Source organism: Ammospiza nelsoni, chromosome 7, assembly GCF_027579445.1.
Source record: "Ammospiza nelsoni isolate bAmmNel1 chromosome 7, bAmmNel1.pri, whole genome shotgun sequence".
In the NCBI taxonomy this organism is placed as follows: Eukaryota; Metazoa; Chordata; class Aves; order Passeriformes; family Passerellidae; genus Ammospiza; species Ammospiza nelsoni.
In genome coordinates, this window is record NC_080639.1 from 29,075,563 (window position 1) to 29,094,690 (window position 19,128).

Below are 19,128 nucleotides of genomic sequence, written 5' to 3' on the forward strand. Positions count from 1 at the left end.
TGATAAAAAGATAACTAATACCAAAAGAACAGAATGCCAAACTTCAATAATTAGTTCTGCTTCACACTGCAGTATTCGAATTGCAGATCACTGCTGCGTGCAGTGACAGGTATGAGGAATGATCATGGAATTCAGTCAATTCATTGCAGGGAGAGGAGGGGGTTTGGATGAAGGGAATTGCATTGTGTGTTATCAAATTATTAATTGATTTCCCTTAAGTGATCTCTGATATTTCAAGATTTAGTAAATTCAAGCTGTTTGCTCCATTTAAACCCATAGTGCAAACAACAGACTGGCCCAGACACGGCTCTCCTGGAGTGGCTGGACAGTAACTCAGCTGGGGAAGACTTCAAATATTACACTTGGAAGATGGAGGTTCACAAACAAATAAGTGAGAAAAATCCATCAGTGGGTTTCAGGTCCTGTAACCTTAATCTCTGAATCAGACCCTCTCTCTACAAACAAATGTCAGCCTCCTACTGTACAGGGATGGCTCTTGGCCTGGCATTTATTGGCTGCTAAACACAATTGCTCACTCTGTTCATGCCAGAGAAGTGGATGCTTCATACTGGCATAGTAAGGATGGAATAATCCATCAAAAGAAGGACATTTAAGAATGGATAGTTACTCAACTGCAAGTAATACCATCTTTGGATATTCATGATTCTCTGTCTCATGGACTGTTCTCACATCCTTGCAGAGGGAAATGCAATAGTTGGAGGTACATTCCTCTGCCCTGGTTCACCTACTGCACAAATCAGCATTTGACCATTAAACAGGGAGGAGCATTTTCAGAAGACTGACTTTTTTTTTCTTTGGTTTCATTCTTAAGTCTTGTTGATTTAGAGTAGTCTGGCCCCTCACTTTATGTTTCCAGGCACAACTGGACACAGGACCACTCTAACACCTAGCAGAACAGGGCTCCAGACTCCAGATAAGGGAGCTCTTGCTCTTTTGATCAAGTTATCTCAGCCCAAACAAGGTCCTGTAGCTCAGCTGAGCCATGGTCACTCACCCTGTTCATGGTCCCCCTGTATTTCACATGCAAGGTAAAATGTTTCAGAGTTTTCCTCCTGTGCACAGCTCTGCAGCAAGTGGCTAAGCTCCTGTACCACAGTTGGGCATCTGTGCCTAAAGGCACAATCTGCTCTCAACTGCAAATGTTATTCTTTCAGAGAAAGTTCTTAGCTGCTGTGAATTCTTCTTTGGTGGTCAATGCTACTGATTTTCTCTCTTTCACAGCTTCAAAATCCCTTGTTATTTACTTGTATTATAGAAGCACGTAGTGAACTGAGATTGTGACCCCATATTTCTAGGCAATATACAAACATGCTGTGGGAGAGAATTTCTGCCTGAGAGCACTTACAATCTAAACAGAAAACACAGGCACATGGGAGGAAGGGAAAACCAGATGCACAAAGAGGTCAACTGACTAGGAAAAGCCACTGAGCATGTCAGAGGCAGAGATGAGCACTGACCCTTGCTCTCTTGCGGAATAAAAACTTTCCTGTCTAGCACAAATGAGTTCTTAGACAGCCTTTTTCTTTTTGCTAGTGTCACAAAATACATCCACTGAATCAGTGGTGTGTGAGGGAGTGGGGTTAGAGATTAGAACAATGGGCAAGACTCCATGTCCTGTCCGCTTCTTTCTGACATCTTCGGGCATGGCTACAGTCTCATCTACAAAAAGAAATTTGAGTTTTTGTGCCTTCAACTTCCATTTGTCCTGCAGGAGATTCCATTAAACAACAACATAAGGTCTGTAAATCTAACACTCCCCCTTCTCTGCAATGTCAGGTAGGAATTTACAACTCCAGACTATGCATTCCCTTATCTGAAAGGAGCATTGTGTGAGGCTTAACAGATCATGGTTTCTACAGTGCACCCCAATGGAAGTACTGTAATAGTCCAAGGTCTTATTATTAAAGACGATTGTCTAAAGATTTAGTAAAGAACATTTGATACCAAATACTAAAACTAAAATGGTGTTTTCTAAGAGATAAACAACAGTCATGTACAGGTTACAGCTTTTTTCAGCTCTTCAGGAATTTTAGTGCACAAAGAACATGTTACAGTGAAGCAGCCGGCTCAGTCTTAGGTGCTGTCAAATTAAAATTCATATCCGAAGCAAGCAGATTGTCTTGCCACTGCTTTAAGTGTATTTTCAGTAACTCTTCTGTAAAGCATTTGTAACTTGATGCTGAATCCCATACAGAGGAGAATTTGAGCTTTTTAACATAATGGAACTTTGTCATCCCAATTTGCAGTTTTCAAAGGACCTGTGAGCCTCCACTGCAGCCCAAGATTCCCCATGCAAGCCTGTGTAGGTATAGCCTTGTCAAAATGCATTATGAGTAAAGTGCAATAATAAATGGGGTATCAGGAAGCAGTGGACAGCAGAGCACTGAGAGACAACAGAGCACAACCACACAAAAGGGAAAGGTCACAGCTCACCAGCCACATAACTCATTGTGAGGTTTTCATAACCAGAAGTGTTTTATTATATCAAGGATTGGATTCTTCTGAGATCCAAAGGGAACACATGGGAAAAAGCAAGAGAAGAATGCACATTAACTAAGGGCACGAAAGGTGCTGGCTTAATGGACTGATTCAGAGTGGGTAAAATCTCTCACTAAGAGTCATAAGAAGGTTTGTGGAAGACCCTTGCAATTAACACAAGCACTAAGGCAATGCCACAAGGACAGGCCCAAAGAGAGGGGTATCAGTGTAGGGGTACAAAGATGCTGGGATGCAGAGCTGTCCATAATGATAAAGAAAGGAGAGCACATTCTGCTGTGCCTGTGTGCTGAGCTTTGACAGTTGCATATTTACACAGCAATGTTAGATGAACACACCAACACGAAGCTTTGCAAGGAAGATACAGTTCTGAAGAAGAGAGATAAAGATGGCACTGCATTTCTGTTCCCACTATCTAGTGTTTGTATTTTTATCATTCTATGTAAAGAAAAATGTCAGTCTGTGCCAATGATTTCATTTAGCTGGTGATCTACTTCTTTTGCTTGAAAGTGCTTAACAGTGCAATGATTTAGTTGCAAGTTCTACATGGGAATGCTTATCTTTTTTTGAAAGCTATTGCTTTTAAGCATGAAAAAAGCATGGATGGGGCCAAATATAAATTGACAGTCTCAGTAAACTGGGATGATAGTGAAAAAAGACCTTGAAGCTCTCACCTATAGCCAGTTTAGAGTGAATGACAACATCTAGAACTGGAGAACAGCAGGGGGGATATTGGGGAAAGATGACAATGTTTTTCCTATTAGTGAAGATTGAAAGCATACAGAAACTGAGATGAGACTTTCAGCACACTGGGTAATTAACTGCCACAGTAGAATTTGGTTTCTTGCCATGTCACATTCAGTTTACAGCTTAGGATAACAAACATTTACAAAATGTACTGGAGATTACAGAGACATAAGATTATATGTTAAATCAATAAAATAACTAAATAAAGAGGTTAAAATATATTGAGGGGAAAATAATTAAAGAAAAAATTCACTGCTGTCAAGCACAGGTCAGAAATATAATTACAGCTGATGCAGAGGCAGGTGCAGTTGTCACTGGCCAGGTGGGTATCACATAGAACTATTTCTCATAGCCCCAGCATTGTTTATTCTGTAAAGAGCAGGCTTTGTTTTGGGGTTTCTTTTCTTCAGTTGATACAAACAAGGTACAACAAGCTATTTTTAAGAAGTGAGCCAACAAATGTAGTCACAGCAATGGTTTCCCTTGATAGAGTGGAGGCAATTCTTCTTTCAAGGCTCCTCTACCGCCAAAAGATGTCCATCTCCACCCCTTTATGTTCTTTGGCAGAGTCGCCATTCAGAACCAAATCCCTCCTTCTTCTTTGTGGCCTCTGCTGATAGATGTGACAAGACTTCTAAGCAGCCTCCTCTTACTGTTTTGCACAATGATTTCTGGAGTAGGAGGTTCAAAACCCCCTCCAATGGACCAGCCCATATTCAGTACAAAATCAATTTACCATGGCTATAGTCTCCTTTGTATTTCTGCATCAAGCAAAGAGATTTTGTTCTCCTTCACTTTTCTGCTCTGGGTTTCCTTGCCATTGTAACTCTTTGAAGCTCACTGCTTATGGAAAGATGTTAAGGGTTCTCCACCATACATTTTTTGAATTCTCTTTCCCTCAGCTTATGGACAAATCCTACACAGTCAACTGAGTGCAATTTTGTGCACCTGCATGAAGACCTCAGCTATGAAACGCAATATATAAGCTTGAAAGCAAAAATGCAATCACTGAAGCACTTGTGAAATGCCTGTGTATTACCAGCTTTCTAAAGTGGGGAAGTCTTGCATTTTTTATTCCTCTCCAGGTTGCATCATTGAATATACTTGTTCAGCATTTACTTGTTTGTTTTGAGAAGAAGCTAAAATAAGTTTGAGGAACTGTCCAATTTGGATTTGATTCTTACAACAATTAGGCTAAGATTCAGGAATCAAAATCAGCACTTCCTGCAGTATTAAAGAGACTAATGTAGAACTAAGATGACATTTTCACTGTTCTGTGCCTCCTGTTTTTCTTTAGGGAAATCACATCTATTGCATTTGGGGGTGCTAATACTCTTTCAGATGACAAACACTGCAATATATTCTCATTAAAATTGTGTAAGAGGTTGAACATGGTTTAAGTCTTGCTTTGGCTAGGAAAAAAAAAGAGGGCAGTGCACAATTAAACAACTAAATGTGCATGTGATTTATTTTAGCCTATCAAAATGCTTTTCTGGTTGTGCACTTATGCTTGGTGTAGTACAATCAAAAGAGAAAAAAAAAAAGGCACTGGAAATCTCTAATTAAGTGAAAGCTGCATTATTGGGACCAAACGAAAGCTCTGAGACTCCTTTAATGAGCCAAGGCCAGTCTTGTGCAAGCCAAAGAGATTGGGAAAGTTTTGCAAGTCAGGCTGAAAACAGAGATCCATCCTGAACCACAGGAACTTAAGTGAAACCAAACTCTCTCACTTGTTCTTCCCCAATTTAAAGTAATAATTTTTGAGCTTCAATAATATGGATAAAAAATTCTAAAACCTAAAGTAAAAAAGTACTTTTCCTGTTCAGTTCAGCAGATGTACGTGAGAATTTCCATTTGTTTTCTAGCACACCTAGAAAAAAGATCCAGACCCTGTTCCTAGTATGATTTTGGCATGAACTGCAGAGGCACATGGACAGCTGCATAGTGCTAGGCATTTCTGTTGGAAATTAAAAGGCAATTCTGCCCCAGTGGGCCTAAATCCTAGCACAGAGGTGAAACCCACCAGGTGGCTGGAAAAACCAGGCAGAAAGGAGGAGACGGACCAGTGATACAACAGATATCTGCAATCAGGGAGTTCACATTGTGCAGAGGCAAGTGTGGTGTAAGCTGCCCAGGATGGTTTGTTGACAACACACTTAGATTTCGACCTTTAGACTCTCTGGCTTCTATGGGGTTTGGTGCTCAGCATCATAAACTGTCAGAAAAAGGTCATTTTTGATAAATCACTAATAACCAAGAATAAGTAGGACCATCCAGAAATTACCAGGCAGGGCTGGAAGAGAAAGTCAGCAATGAAAAGTCCTCAATGTTTCATAAAAGAGATTTCAGTATTTTTTATTGTTCTACAGCTACATTGTGCATTACATCTCTGCTTTCCTCCACCAGGTGCCTAACGCTCTTGATCAGCTAATTACAGCCTTCTGCTTCTTTCATGTCAAGCTTAACTCCCAGTCTGAGCCTAGCCTGCAGTTCTGGCATGTATTTTCCTTAATCTAAGACCATCTGTGCTCCATCAGAAAGGAACACTTAAATACAAGGAAAGTGAAGAACCAAAAGTGCAGAATTCCCAGTATCCTGCCTCCACCTCCTCTCCCCAGCATTTCCAATGAAGTGTGAAGCCAACATCCATCCAGTCCTAAATACTCTGGAAGGCTCTGATGCAGCAATACTTTTCAGTGGTCAGCGGGGAAATGACAAGCCAAAAAGGACCTGAATCTCTCAATTTCTTCATATCAAGAGCTTCATAATTCAAAAACCACCACATCCCCAGCAACATATGCAGTGGTTGAGTCCAGCACTCAATCAGTGTAAATCAAATACTTGTCTCAAGAAGAGCAAGAAGTCAGTTTGAGGGAAAAAAGCAATGGGGTTGATTTATCAAGAATCCAATTGATATTTCTCAAGTCTATTTTTTATTGGGAGTGCACTACAATTTAAATAAAAACTGAACTGCAGTGTTAGGGACAATGGCTCTCTGCCACTCCTGTCCCACCACCAAAATTTCAAGTGTTTCTAAGCCCTACTGTCCCCTCGCTGCCAAGCCCAGCTGGACACAGCCCCTGCCTGCTGCCACTGCCAGAACCTGACCACTGTGCACGGCACTGATCCACCCCTCTTCCTCCCAAGGCTGGGAAACAGATGCCTTCAGACTCCCTGCTTGGTCTGTCACAGTTTGCCTTGCTTCTGCCTCCTCTTTTGCAACACCAGACGTCAGCACCTGATGCTGTAGTAAGCTCTGCCAAGCCTCATCTCAACAAGGAATGTATTTGCTCCTTCTCCTGCAAAGATGGCTCTGGTGCAGTGTCTTTTATTCCTTCCTCCCAGATCCTCCGTTCTGTTCTCCAGTCTGCATTCTGCTGCCAACCCAGGATTTATTTTTCAATTTCCTTCAGTTTGAGTCCTGCCCTTACATTCTCACTTCCACCTGGCTCTTACCTCACCTCCCCTCCAGCACATTTGCATTTGACCTCTATGAAGGTCAAAGATTCCATAAATGAGTTTTGAGAATATGTTTTATAATTAAGATGAAGGAATACAAAATTATTCTACAACAGGATTAATGCAGCATACTTCTTTGTGTTTCTTCTTAACTCCTTTCTGGTGGTTTTCAAAGCTTTCACATTTATCTTCTGTTGAAAAAAAATTATTTTTCTTTTTTTGCCTTGTTATTAAATCCTCAATAACTGATCTCACAGCAAAAGCTACTAAATTTGTAACAATTATATTAGCCACATACATTTTTTCCTCCTGTCACTGTGTTTACCACTATTATATTTATGAACCATTGATCATTCCTTTCTGCCCCATGCATCAAAATTCTCTCCTCTTAGGCAATTGCAGTTTGTCTCTTAATATTCCCAGGCTAAGTTAGGATTTTTTTTTCCACATTCTTAATAAAGCTTAAATCACTTCTCTCTGGATGTCCTTGCAGCCTATTCAAATGGCTGCAGCCCTGTTAGCTCCTTTTCCTTACTCATAAGGAAGTAAAATACTTTTTTTCTAAAACCTCAAAACCTTGCTTTGTCTCCTGTCTGAAGTGAATAATCAATAATTAGTGCACAGAATTCGTGACAGAAAAGTGTTTCTGATGAAAACATATTTTTTATTAACCCTCCCGCACATTCCTTCCAAACTGTTCTCTTTTTTACACAAATTTGCAGGTTTATTCATATTCTAAGTATTTTTATCTGAAGGGATACATTTGTATAGCATTCTTCCCCTAGCAGACCCCAACTATTCTATTTTTACATTCAAAGGTTTTCATTCAAAATGTTTAGAAAACAAGTAGTGAAAAAGGGGTCCATTTTAAACACATGGATATGCTGGAATTGCCTAGTTGTTTACCTAAAGAGAAGAGATGAAGATAACAACTGCTTAATACTACATCCTCTATGAATCAGAACATGACAATTTTGTAGGCTCACAGTTATGGCAAATTTCCTATATTTACAAGTGCATGTAATCACATATAACATTTAGATCTTTAAAGAAATGCCACATATTTCAGAGCACTCAAAAGGACAAAGTGTCATTATCTCAGCTTCACATCTAGAGAAAGGAAAGTTCAAACTGGGGGTAGCTGGAAACCACCTTACCTGTTCACAGCTGTCTGCAAGTGAAGCAGCCAGTCCATGCTACCCAAACTCTCCTTAGAGAATGGAGAAGATGTCATTTCTCTACATGTGCCCTTCACCTGATTCACCACTCTTGGTCTCTGCAGTCTCAGAATAGTCTCTTTCTTGGTCGTGTTAGTGATAAAAATGTGATAGGTACCTATAACCATGGTGTGGTATCTTCTAGATGAAAGAAGCATTTCAGTGACAGTAGAATAACTTAAAATAATTGCTCCTATTAACTGCTCAAACTGCAGTGGCACCCAGCAACTCATTTATACCCCACAGCCACATTCCCTCACCCTCCTCCATGGTGTAATCCACCCTTCCTTTCCCTTTGCCCACTCAGTAGCAGGCAAACCACAGCAGCTATTGCCTGATCTCCTTCAGCTGAAGGTTTGCTGCTGATCCTCCTCCAGCCCTGAAGAAAGGTTTCTGAGGATGCAAACTTCCCATCCTTCTCCAGTCAGGGTGGCTGAAGATGCCACAGGCATAGTCAAGGTTGTGCCTGTTTACACATCTGTCCTCTTAGGGTGTGGGTTGGGCTCTCCTTGAGCTCAGCCTGGGGAAGGCAGGTGAAACCTTGGAGGCCAAAGCTCTTTGAGGTTTTCAAAGGATTCAGGGATTCAGCTGCACCTGCCATGCTGAGACAGGATCAATATCCTGTGGGAGTGATGAGCAAACTGTTCCCATCCCAGCTCCCCAGCTCTGGGTGTCTGGTAACAGCTGTGCAGGCCACGTCTGTGACTGCTCCATAGCTCCAATAATCCCTCCTATTAGTCATTCAGAACTGCTGTGCTTAAAAGAAGCTGTAAAACATATCAGCTAAACTGTTAGTAACAGAGAAAAGCAGGATTATTTACCTAGGGAAAAAATACACACAGTAATATGAAATGTGTTTACTATAAAATTTTTTTTTCTTTTTTGCAAAAAGCTTCATAGTTGGTTTTAGAGGAAACGTGAGGTCATTTGTAGGCCCTTGAGAGATGCAAATCAATAAATGGTGATTTTTTTAATGCTCTCATTATAAATGACTGGATGCTAACAGGGTCAAACTTAATCCTGTGCAGAGAGCCAGTGCAGGGGACATGAATCATTTAGATCTCGTTTAAGCTCTGTCTTGAGAACAAAATGTAGATATTCCTCTGTATTCTCAGTCCTTAAAAAGCGCCAACCTGCTGCTTTATTTTTTTGCAGTAATTGTCCCAGGTACTCCATTGTTCATCCTGTACGATGCCCAATGTGCTCCTTTGTGTTTTCAAGGACTCTCTCACCCCTGACTGGCAGCATGTGCGGCTCAGCTCCGGGCAGCGATGGATGGGTCGGGACGCGGCGTCCCAGGCAGGAGGAGCCTCGGCCGAGCAGGGACCCATGGGCAGCTCCCCCGCCACAAACCCGGGTTGCTGAGCGGGCACCCCGCGGGAGGCACCCCCCGTCCCCAGGACAGGGTGCGGCAGGAGCTGGCTGTGCTCGCCTGTGGAGCTCAATAGGTCACGGCCCCCGCATCGAGCGCTCCCGGCCGAGCCGCCATTGAAGGCATCCTGTGCCGGGGCCCCGCTAACGATCGTGTCACGGAGCCTTGGCCGGGCCGGGAGCGCCTCGGAAATGCGCTCCGTGCCTTGCAGCTAGCCAATAAACCACTCCGTGCCTAAAAAATAGCCCGCACACCTGAAGTAATAAGAATTTTAAAAGCACATTTTTGTATAAATCTCATTTTGTATAAATGCTGGCTTAGGTAAGGTGCTGCCTACAACAAGAGGCTGATTTGCCTCTCAGAACATGTGCAGGGCTGGGTTTGCTGACAGCAGCCACAGATGAGTGAGTTTGTCAGAGCAGGGGACAGCCATAAGCACATTGAGGTCCCCCAAAGGCTCCTGGAGCTGCTGGAGTGGGAAGCAGCCCACAGAGAAAAAAGGCTAAACATGCAAACCAAAATATATTTTGCAATGATAAGGAAGCAACAGTAGTGTCAGGAAATGAGAAGTCCAAGGAATTTACTTTTCTTTTGATTTTCATTTTTTTTCTCTTCCCTTTTGAAAGTATGTCTAATGGTCCTGACTGTAAGTTGGAAGAAATAAGAGCATTAGTCTTCATTCCCTACACATAAAATGCCTGACAGGGTTTTATCAAATAAAGAGTCCAATATGCTACAGTTATCAGTAAGTGACTTCAGCAGCTAATTAAATTCTCAGTTTCTAAATCCTGCTCATAACGTCTGCTGACAAAGACCAAAACCCCTGTAGTAATTTTGGCTTCTAGGTGAGGTGAGGCTGGGAAGGAGAGAATGCCAACTAACAAATTACCCAGGGAAGCAGGCTGGCAATCCACAGCTGACATCCATCATGTAAACCTCACTTTACTGTGTGAGCAGAACAGGGTAGCTCCCCTCTGGATGCAAATCAGCTCCATGGCCTTCACTCACTCCAGGAGGGCTGCCCTGCTTAAAGTACAAACCCAAACAGGTACAGCTCCTGGACCTCCTCTATAGGGGTGCTATACCCTATGTATATGATCCTCCCATGTATGGGTACATATATAAAAATAGATGTCTAAATATATATATAAGAACTTCCTATACTATGCCTAAATACTCACTTTAGACAGCAATTAAATTGATCATGACTAGACTGTAGACTATGAGACAGTTTAGCAGACCTATGAATGTGCATATTGAAACATTTTTACTCACTAGAGCATGCAGTATGTTCTTAACTCAGAGAATTCTCAAAAGAAAACTGGTATTTATTTAAAGCTAAACCTGGGCTTAAAAGCTTTGCTGGTTATAAATGGACTCATGAGCTGGGTTCTCTTAGACAGAGGGGATATTGTGTTCAGAAATCACTCAACACTATGGACTGTGAGAAGAGATTTGCTTTCTCTGCTCTCTGAATTTCAGCTGATGAGTAACATCAGCAGAACTTTGGTTCCCAAGAGCAGATGCTGCAGCCCATCACAGAGTAGAGTTCCCTTCAGTGAGGAGCTGGAGAAGTGTGTCCTTGAAGAATGAGGTGTGGCCTTCAGACACTGTCACCTTCAGTCTGACATGCATTATTTTTGTCCCTCATCTCTCACTCCACGTAGAAATTTCTCTCTTACATAAATCTTGAGAAGGATGACTTGCACCTGAAAGCTGCAATCTACCTCCTGACCAGTCATTTTAAGGAAGGCAATATTCAGGGAGTAGATTTTATTTGGGGACCCTAAACCATAAGAATAAATAGCTGAATTTACCAGAAAGTTTTTCCAGCCAATATAAGCTTTATTATGGAATAGCTTTAAACCTCTAGGCTGAGAGTGAGAGGTTTTAGGTGCAGCTTTGGAAGGTGATTTATGAATAGATTTATATGTTAATCTGTTAATAAAAAATGTTTCATACTGATAAAATATGTGACAACCAGGACTCAGCTATGAGCCACATATTAAAGACTGCATCTGCTCTAGTAGAGGTCTTTTGATTATGTTTTTAAATGAGGGAACTGCACTGGCCTGAAAATAAAGAAATAAAACTTTGTATCTAGAAATATGTGCCACATAATTCAAACACAGATCTGGGAATCTGCAAGAAACAAACAATAAACTGCTTCTGAAAAGTGAAGCTTATTCCTGAACATTTCAAAATAGAGCTCCTGTCAGGCAACTCAATGGTACATAAAAATAGGCAAAGTATTCTTACGCTTTCCCAAAATTACTTCCCAAACTGGATGTTAAATTGGACGATAATCTCACATTCCAACTAGATTGGAGAAATAAATACCTTCAGCACAGCTGGGCTGGGCCAGCCCTGGGCTTGTGCTGCAATGTCAATGCCTAATTTTCTCATGATCTTTGAAAGGATATTTTGAAAAATAGGAACAGCTCTGGCTCAAGGATGTTTCTGCAAGGAAATCTGAAATACAGTACTTTTACCTCTCTTCTACTGGCAACCGCCACAGCACTTTATAGAGGAGTGCTGCAGCCCTATTGCACATGTTAAACACCAGGCAGACAACCTGGGCAGGTTAACTTTACCTCAGGCATCCATGGGCAGAGCCAGCAGCACAAATTTGGCCCTCCAAGCCCGATCTGGTGCCTATCCAGCAACTCTTGTGGATGGAAGATTTTTCTAACATTTACAAGTTTTCTGATAAGTGCCAGGGCTTTATGAACATATTCTGAATCCTTAATATTTCTCAGTGAAGTATTTTCACTAGGAAAGATTACTTGAGTGACAACTTGTGCTGTAAACTATATTACTCACTGTTCCCTGTTGATTTTGTTTACCATATTTTATTCAACTATAGAGAGAAACCAAGTTAAACTCTGCCACCTCTCCTCACACTTCTATACACTTACAGAGCATGTTTCTCATCAGCAGACATAAGCGTGGCACTACTGAGCCCTAAATAAGTAGAAAATAATGCATTTAATGCTTGGTTTGATTCAAAGTGCAAAAGACAAAACCTGTTCCGTTTGTTGCTATGTGACATATTGAGGACTGATAGGCAAGTTTTATTATTATTAACTACAGTTTGTTGATACATGCTGTTGATTTACCAGTGATTATGCCACAGAGCTAAAGATCCCTTCAGGGAATAGCAGGGAGGGAAGTGTGTCTTCAGGAGCAGCTGTGCAGTTTTAAGAGCTTCATCTCTGTAGCAGAGATGTTACTGCTTTTTAAAATGAGGGAAGAAAAACTGGAGTAAAACCATCCTTATCAGAAATGCAATGGGTAGGTGGCTGCAGTTTATTTGTCACAGGACACCATGGAAATGTTTTGTCTCTATTTCAGGTTTGAAAAATACTTATTCCAAAACCCCAACAATATCAGTAGAAAGAAATTTATTTCAGTAAGGTTCAGATCATGATTTAAGAGCTGATAATGTCTCAGTATATTGATACATTGCTTTAAGCTTGGTTTTAAGTCTTATGCTTCAGTGGGACTGATAAGTACCTCAGGTTTTGCCCTAGTGACTGGGTAGCACTATCCAAAGTGCCCCTGTAAATATAGGGGATCTTATTCAGAAATGTGAAGCCAAATTTCAGAAGCAAATGAAGTTGAGTGTTCTGTAGCATTTTTGTGTTTTGCAGTGGGGTACCAGTAGATCTGTAATTGTAGACCTAGGTGGTACTGGACAGCGTGAAACTCCACAGGCAATCCTTCCTAATGCAGGTTTATGACTACTGGGTAACTCACATACTCTCTCTCTGTGCTTAATCCACACTTCCATTTTTGTCCTTAGGAAAAAAATATTGACTTGTCAACTAAAGCATATTTTGATCTCAATTTTTTTTCTTAGGTGAAATAACTTATGTCTTCCAAACAGTTTTGCAATTGGTGCACTTATTTATTCTTTCACAGTCTGTTAAAATACAGTACAAACTGTTGAAGTATTTTAAATATTTGAAACACTACTAGCCCGACAAACCAGCATTCAGACTTCACAAGGCTACTTAAAAACTTTTTTTATAAGAGATCTTCCATTCAAAGAAACAATTGAAACCAAAATATTTTATGAAATTCCAACATTTTCTCTTACACTTACCAGATGAGAGTCCAGAAGGACACCTTAGATCCATAGAGAAGGGAAAAGGAAAGGAAAAGAAGAGGAAAGAAAAATGAAAATGAAAAGGAAAGGGAAAGAGGAAGGGAAAGGGGAAGGGGCAAAAGGACGCCCCGAACAAACAAGAACAATTGTTTGAGATGAGAGAAATGCACATGTAAATGTTCTCTTTTGATGCTTCAGAAAATAACTTGACCCAGAGTATTTGCATGCCAATTAACCACATGTCTATCTCATTCTCCATCAGATTTTAGAAAAATGTCAGAGGCTTGTTTTCATCTAAGTGCAAAAAGATTGGAAGTCTTTGTATCTCAAAAAGGTTGCAAAAACAATTTCCTACTCAGTTTAATTGAGAACTAAGAATCCAGGTAAAATCACAGTGAGCAGGGGGTAGGCACTGTACTGTGATTTATGAAAGGCCAGCCAAATAGCCTGCTTTTAACACACACACCAGAATAGCATTCCTTGCTAAGAAATCCCAATCAGTACTATGAATTTTAAAAATTTTGCTTAAAGGCTTATGTTTTTAAAATGACTCTTCCACCTACTCTATTAATTACCAACTCCAGTATAAAACTGACTTTTCTATGGCCTCACCATGAAAGCTGCAGATTAGGAGCTAGCCTTGTTTCAGATCCATCCATAAATTAACCAGCATGCTCTCCAGGTGCGCATCATTTAAAAGAAATGTTCTATTAAATGTCTAGTAACAAGAGTTTACAATACATATAAGACAATCTTTAAAAACAGACATGAAACAGATTTTGTTTAAAAGAAGTGCTAAAAATTATGGGAAGAATATCCATTTTTAAATGGTGCTTTTTGACTGCTGCAAGAATTTGAATGCTACGTGCCAAAGTTTCCAATATTAACAGGTGCTTTTGGATACCTCACCTCAAGATGCTGATTTTCAGTAATTCTTTAACAAGGTGCTTCAATTTTGGCAAGTAAAAGAGGTAGACAAAATCACAAATTATCCCCAAAATACCTGGGCCATAACTTCCTTATGGATATGAAGAAGAAGATCAGCCAGAAATGCTTTTCACAAAAGTATTAACCACCACAAAAGTTCTCATGCAACTAAAACTCATTTGGTGAAAAGCTTCAAGGGTTCCAAATGAAATTTCTGGAACACATGTTGGAAACAAAGAGAGGAGAAGGAAAAATCTCTGAGAAGTTTGGACATTTGGTTCTGTGGAGCAGGAAATGAGCTTGTTCTGTTTCATTCTCCTCCACTCCACCTACTAGTTCTCATGTAAAAGATTAGTGCCTTGGAGAAACAATCTCAGCAGAACCAAAAGAAAATTCTTAGTGAGGAGGAAACATCATCTCATGGTAGAGCAAATGAGAGATAAGAGAATTGACCCCTTATTATAAAGAGGGCCAAGAGCTGACACGTCCCAAAATTGACCTCTCTTCTTTCACTCCCCTGAAATCAAAATCCTTCTATAGGGTAATGCTGTCTTTTTTACACAATTCTTAATCGACAATTTCCTAGTTAATACTACATTTTGTCTTTTAGTATACTGCAATTCTAAGACAGTAACTTCCTATCTAAACCACGTGGCATGCCTCTTTCCCACAGGAACTGTGCAGCCTCAGGATACAGCACAAGAACATTTAGGAAAAAACAGCTTTATACTTCATCAAACCATGCTTAGAGGGGTACATTTCTCTCACTGCCAGGCTTTGTGCCACAGCCAGCATATCCTGATGTCTCTCTCCATAGTCCCTGCTCCTCATGTTTCTGCCCTCACTTTGTGGAAGTACAAATGCAAGGGAGCAGATACCTGTCAGCACAAACCTGCACCGTGAAGCAGATTTAGCACCACTGGCAGGATGACAATGAGGTTTCATGAGCAGAAATAAATCAGAATACAATCTCGAGATGAAAAACTATCCCAATGCAGGCCTGGAAAGATCCACACTGTATTTTATTTAAAAGCAAAGAGGAGATACAAAATGCAAATTGACATTGTGATTATTTCTTGAAGTGCACTCTCACCCCTATAGAACTAAATGCAAGTTCCTTGCATTTCTTGTCTCACTTTCAGATCTGACCTTTAAAATGATGCATGGTAGAGGGAAGGTGGCGCCTTTAAAAAGCATCATGAGCTTTATGGAGTCAAGCCAAGCAGCTACTTAGGCAACCATTAGGTTGGGAAACAATCACTTCCATCATTCCCAACACGTGTGTCAACATAATTCCATGCTCTCTTTGTCATGCAAAAAGTCTTGGCAAAGTAACCGGATACACCCAGAAAGCAGGAGCGGACTAAGCTCATTATGTTAACCGGAGATCCCACAGCAGCCTCCAGTGCCATAGAAGGAGGCTTCCCATGTTTTGCAGCATAGAAAAGGAAACTCACTGCACTGAAGAGGGCCAAGCCTGGCTTCAGAAGTGTGTGAGGGAGATTCATAATTGGGTTTTGTGGAAGGGGATCCCTGACAAGCAGCAGAGGCTGTGTCAGGCAGTGTGATAACAGAGACACCTCTCATGACTATGAACTTCCCTCTCCTGTGTGCTCACTGGAAACCTTCCAGCCATGCTAATGCAGCTCTGCAAAAGGGAAGGCACTGCCAAATGGGAGTAGCAGCTTCTCTAACTCTTTATTGTTGTCATTGGTAACTCTGCACTTTGTTTTCCTTTTAAAGAAAGATTCAATGCATTTTACAACCATTAAACATCTTTTCTTCTCTCCAGCTCTACTTGTAACTCTTACTAACAGCAAAAGGCTTGTGCACATCAGAATGGCTGGCAATGCTACTCTAATGGCTTCTTTGTGTGGTCAGGTACAGGAGCAAGGCCTCTCAGCCTGTCTGAAAAAATGCTGAATGCTTCTTTGGTGATCCAGCAACTATAGAAGATGGTAAGTATCCCAGAGCATAAGTGTTAATTTGTTTAAAGATAAGAAGCTGGTGTTTTCATTAACAATTTTTTGCTGCATCCTTCAATTCCAGATTTGGTGCAGTGAGAGTAAAGTCCTAATAATGCTGGATATTTTCAAGTGCTTTCAAACTTCAGCTGCTCTTTCTTGGTAAAGGCAATGGTAACATGCATTTTTCAACCCCTTTTGCCTCTTGAATGCTTGCAAGTCCAATCATGGTTTTAGTAATGCATTTAGCAACACACAGCTCCTCAACAATCCATGTTCACAAAGGCCTGCAAGAGCTAAAATGAAGATGGATGAGAAGAGTAAAACCTTCTCCAGCATGTTACTGACATCTCTAAAGAAAGCCAAGGATTTCTACTGATTGTTTTGTTTAAGCCTGTATCAGTCACACTACATGCTTTCTTCTTTAAGATGCCAAATTTTTGGCAGACGCCATTACCACCCAAATACTTGAGAATCAAAACCAGACAGCACTATCCAAGTGGGCAAGTGCAGCAGAACCCTTCCCCCAGCATTATTACTGGAGTGGAAACAAGCATTTGGTTCTGATGCACCACTTTGGGCAAATTTACACTATATAGGCTTCTGAAAATGTACATCAAATATTACAGAACTTTCATTAACAAGTCAAATAAAATAAGAGAATAAAAAGTGAACATACCTGAATAAGAGAAACGTTGTGTAGACTAAGTCTGAAGAGGTAGTTCCTGCATGAACAAGCAGAAAAATTACAAACTATTAGGCTACCAAGGAAGGAAGGGAGAATAATTAAAGCAAGTAAGAGTTTTTGGTCATTCATGTCTACAAACAAAAGGTTTTCCTGGACTCCTCTCCACAGAATACAAAAGCAGTTATATGCTTGTTCACTGACTTGTTTATCAGTATCTTAGTGAACCTGGTAACAAAGTTCTGAGCAGGTCCTAGCATTAAATATTCCAGAATCCATACTGAAGAACCACAGTGAAATCCCAGCCACAAAGGGCCATTTGCAAACTCTCAGCAGGCTTTAGTTGAGGTCCGTATGGGCTGCAGTCATGTTTTTCACTGAATTCTGAGAAAACTGGGATTGGACAGAAGCCAGCTGGAGCAGAGCTGACTTCCTACTATGCTCCCCCAAGCCTGTTCTTGTGGGAATTCCCATTCAAGACTTCGTGGAAGAGAAGAGAGCAGATACTTCTCAGTGGAATCTCTCTGCACAGAAAATCAGCAGGGAAATCAAGGCAGTGACTGCAGATATTCCCAATCCTCCTGTCATTGTCTCTTCACGGGCAAAGCAAGGGAATTTCTGACAGAAGTCACTGTAGCATGAGGTACCATATATCAGCTGAGTTCCTGTCACCCTTCTAAATGTTCATATTCCATCACAAATAGGAGGCAACACATATTTGCATAAACATCTACAGATAAGGCTTAGTTAACATGACTTATCTCACATTTTTGCTTGCTAAGACAATGCAGTCACCAGGAATCAGCTGATATATTAAGCCATACGGAATGGACTGTGTGCTTGAGGCTTTTGGCCACATCTAACTTCATATTTTTGTATACCATCTGTCACAAGGATCTAAAGAGCTGTAATCCTTTTCCAACATCACCACAATCTTCCAGAGAGCACGCATTTATGTCATACATGGTGAATTGAACCATACTTCTGGAAGTGGCTCTGTTTAAGTGGCAGAAAGTGCAGCTTTGATGATATAGGTTCATCTGCTCTAGAAATGCGAGTATACAGACATTCCCCCACCTAGTGAAAATGCAAGTTCCAGTCCTAGGCCAGTTACCAGAGAGAAAAGATCCTGTAGTGATGAAATGGTCCTAAGGACTCTTCTGAAGGGCCTTCTGTAGGGTCAGTACAGCAGCACAACCTGACCAGGCAAAAAAAGTAATTCAAACTTCTCTAGTGAAAGATTCATATTTGGGTCACAATGACTGCAACAAGGCTTGGGCAATTTTTCCTTCTCCTGTTATGTATCACTTGTGTACCATCTAAGCCATAAGCATGGAGTTGTACTTGTCTCAGTTCTATAAATAAATCAAGACCTCTCAAACGCTGCTGACTGTTAATAAAGAAGGATGGGGACAAGGATGATGGGGAACTTGGGATGTTGAACTCCTGATACCAAATCTTCAGCTGATATAGCTCTGACTTGCTGTTGACTTGCACCATTGTATTCTGTACTGGAATTTGTTACTCAGAGAGGAATGAGACCCAATAGCAGTGTCTGAAGAAAATGTATCAGTGATTATTATACCTCCTGTAAGTACACAGAGAAGTATACAGACACAGAGGAAATCTCCATCCTTTCTCCTAGTTCTGTCACTGAAGATCCAGCAGTTCTTTTGTACAGTCTGAAACCCTATTCTGTCTCAAAGGGCTGCATACTTTCCCCCCCAAAATTGTTAACTCTTTAGCACCAGACTTAAATAAAGGTGTATGCAGCAGACCAGAAGCAGTACAGCTACACACAGCTAAAATTTCAAAATGAAGCTAAATTCTCATCCAGTGACAGATCTGACCACTCCCTTGGAACACCACATACCTTCTCACACCAAAATATTAATGCAACTCTAGGACATGAGATATCACGGAATAGGCCTTCTGCCGGGAAAGGCCTCCAATCTTACAGTACCCTCAGGAAAAAAGTTCTCATAACTAGGGACTTGAAGTTTCTCTCCTGTTGTTAAGCATGCTATTTAAATGCATTGATTTTGGAAGTCTTATAATGCAGATTTCAGCTCCTTGTTCTAGGCTTGCAAAAAGCTGGACAGTTTGACTAGGTAATAAGTTTTAATATT

General features: G+C 40.8%; 1 protein-coding gene across 1 annotated transcript in view; it reads right to left on the reverse strand.

The window, feature by feature from the left end:
• SEMA5B (semaphorin 5B) overlaps positions 1-19,128 on the reverse strand; it is a 179,212-nt gene that overhangs the window by 83,099 nt on the left and 76,985 nt on the right. The window contains exon 4 of the mRNA XM_059476326.1: positions 16,994-17,039. Within this exon, the coding sequence (XP_059332309.1) occupies positions 16,994-17,039 (46 nt within the window). The remainder of the gene's footprint in view (positions 1-16,993; positions 17,040-19,128) is intronic.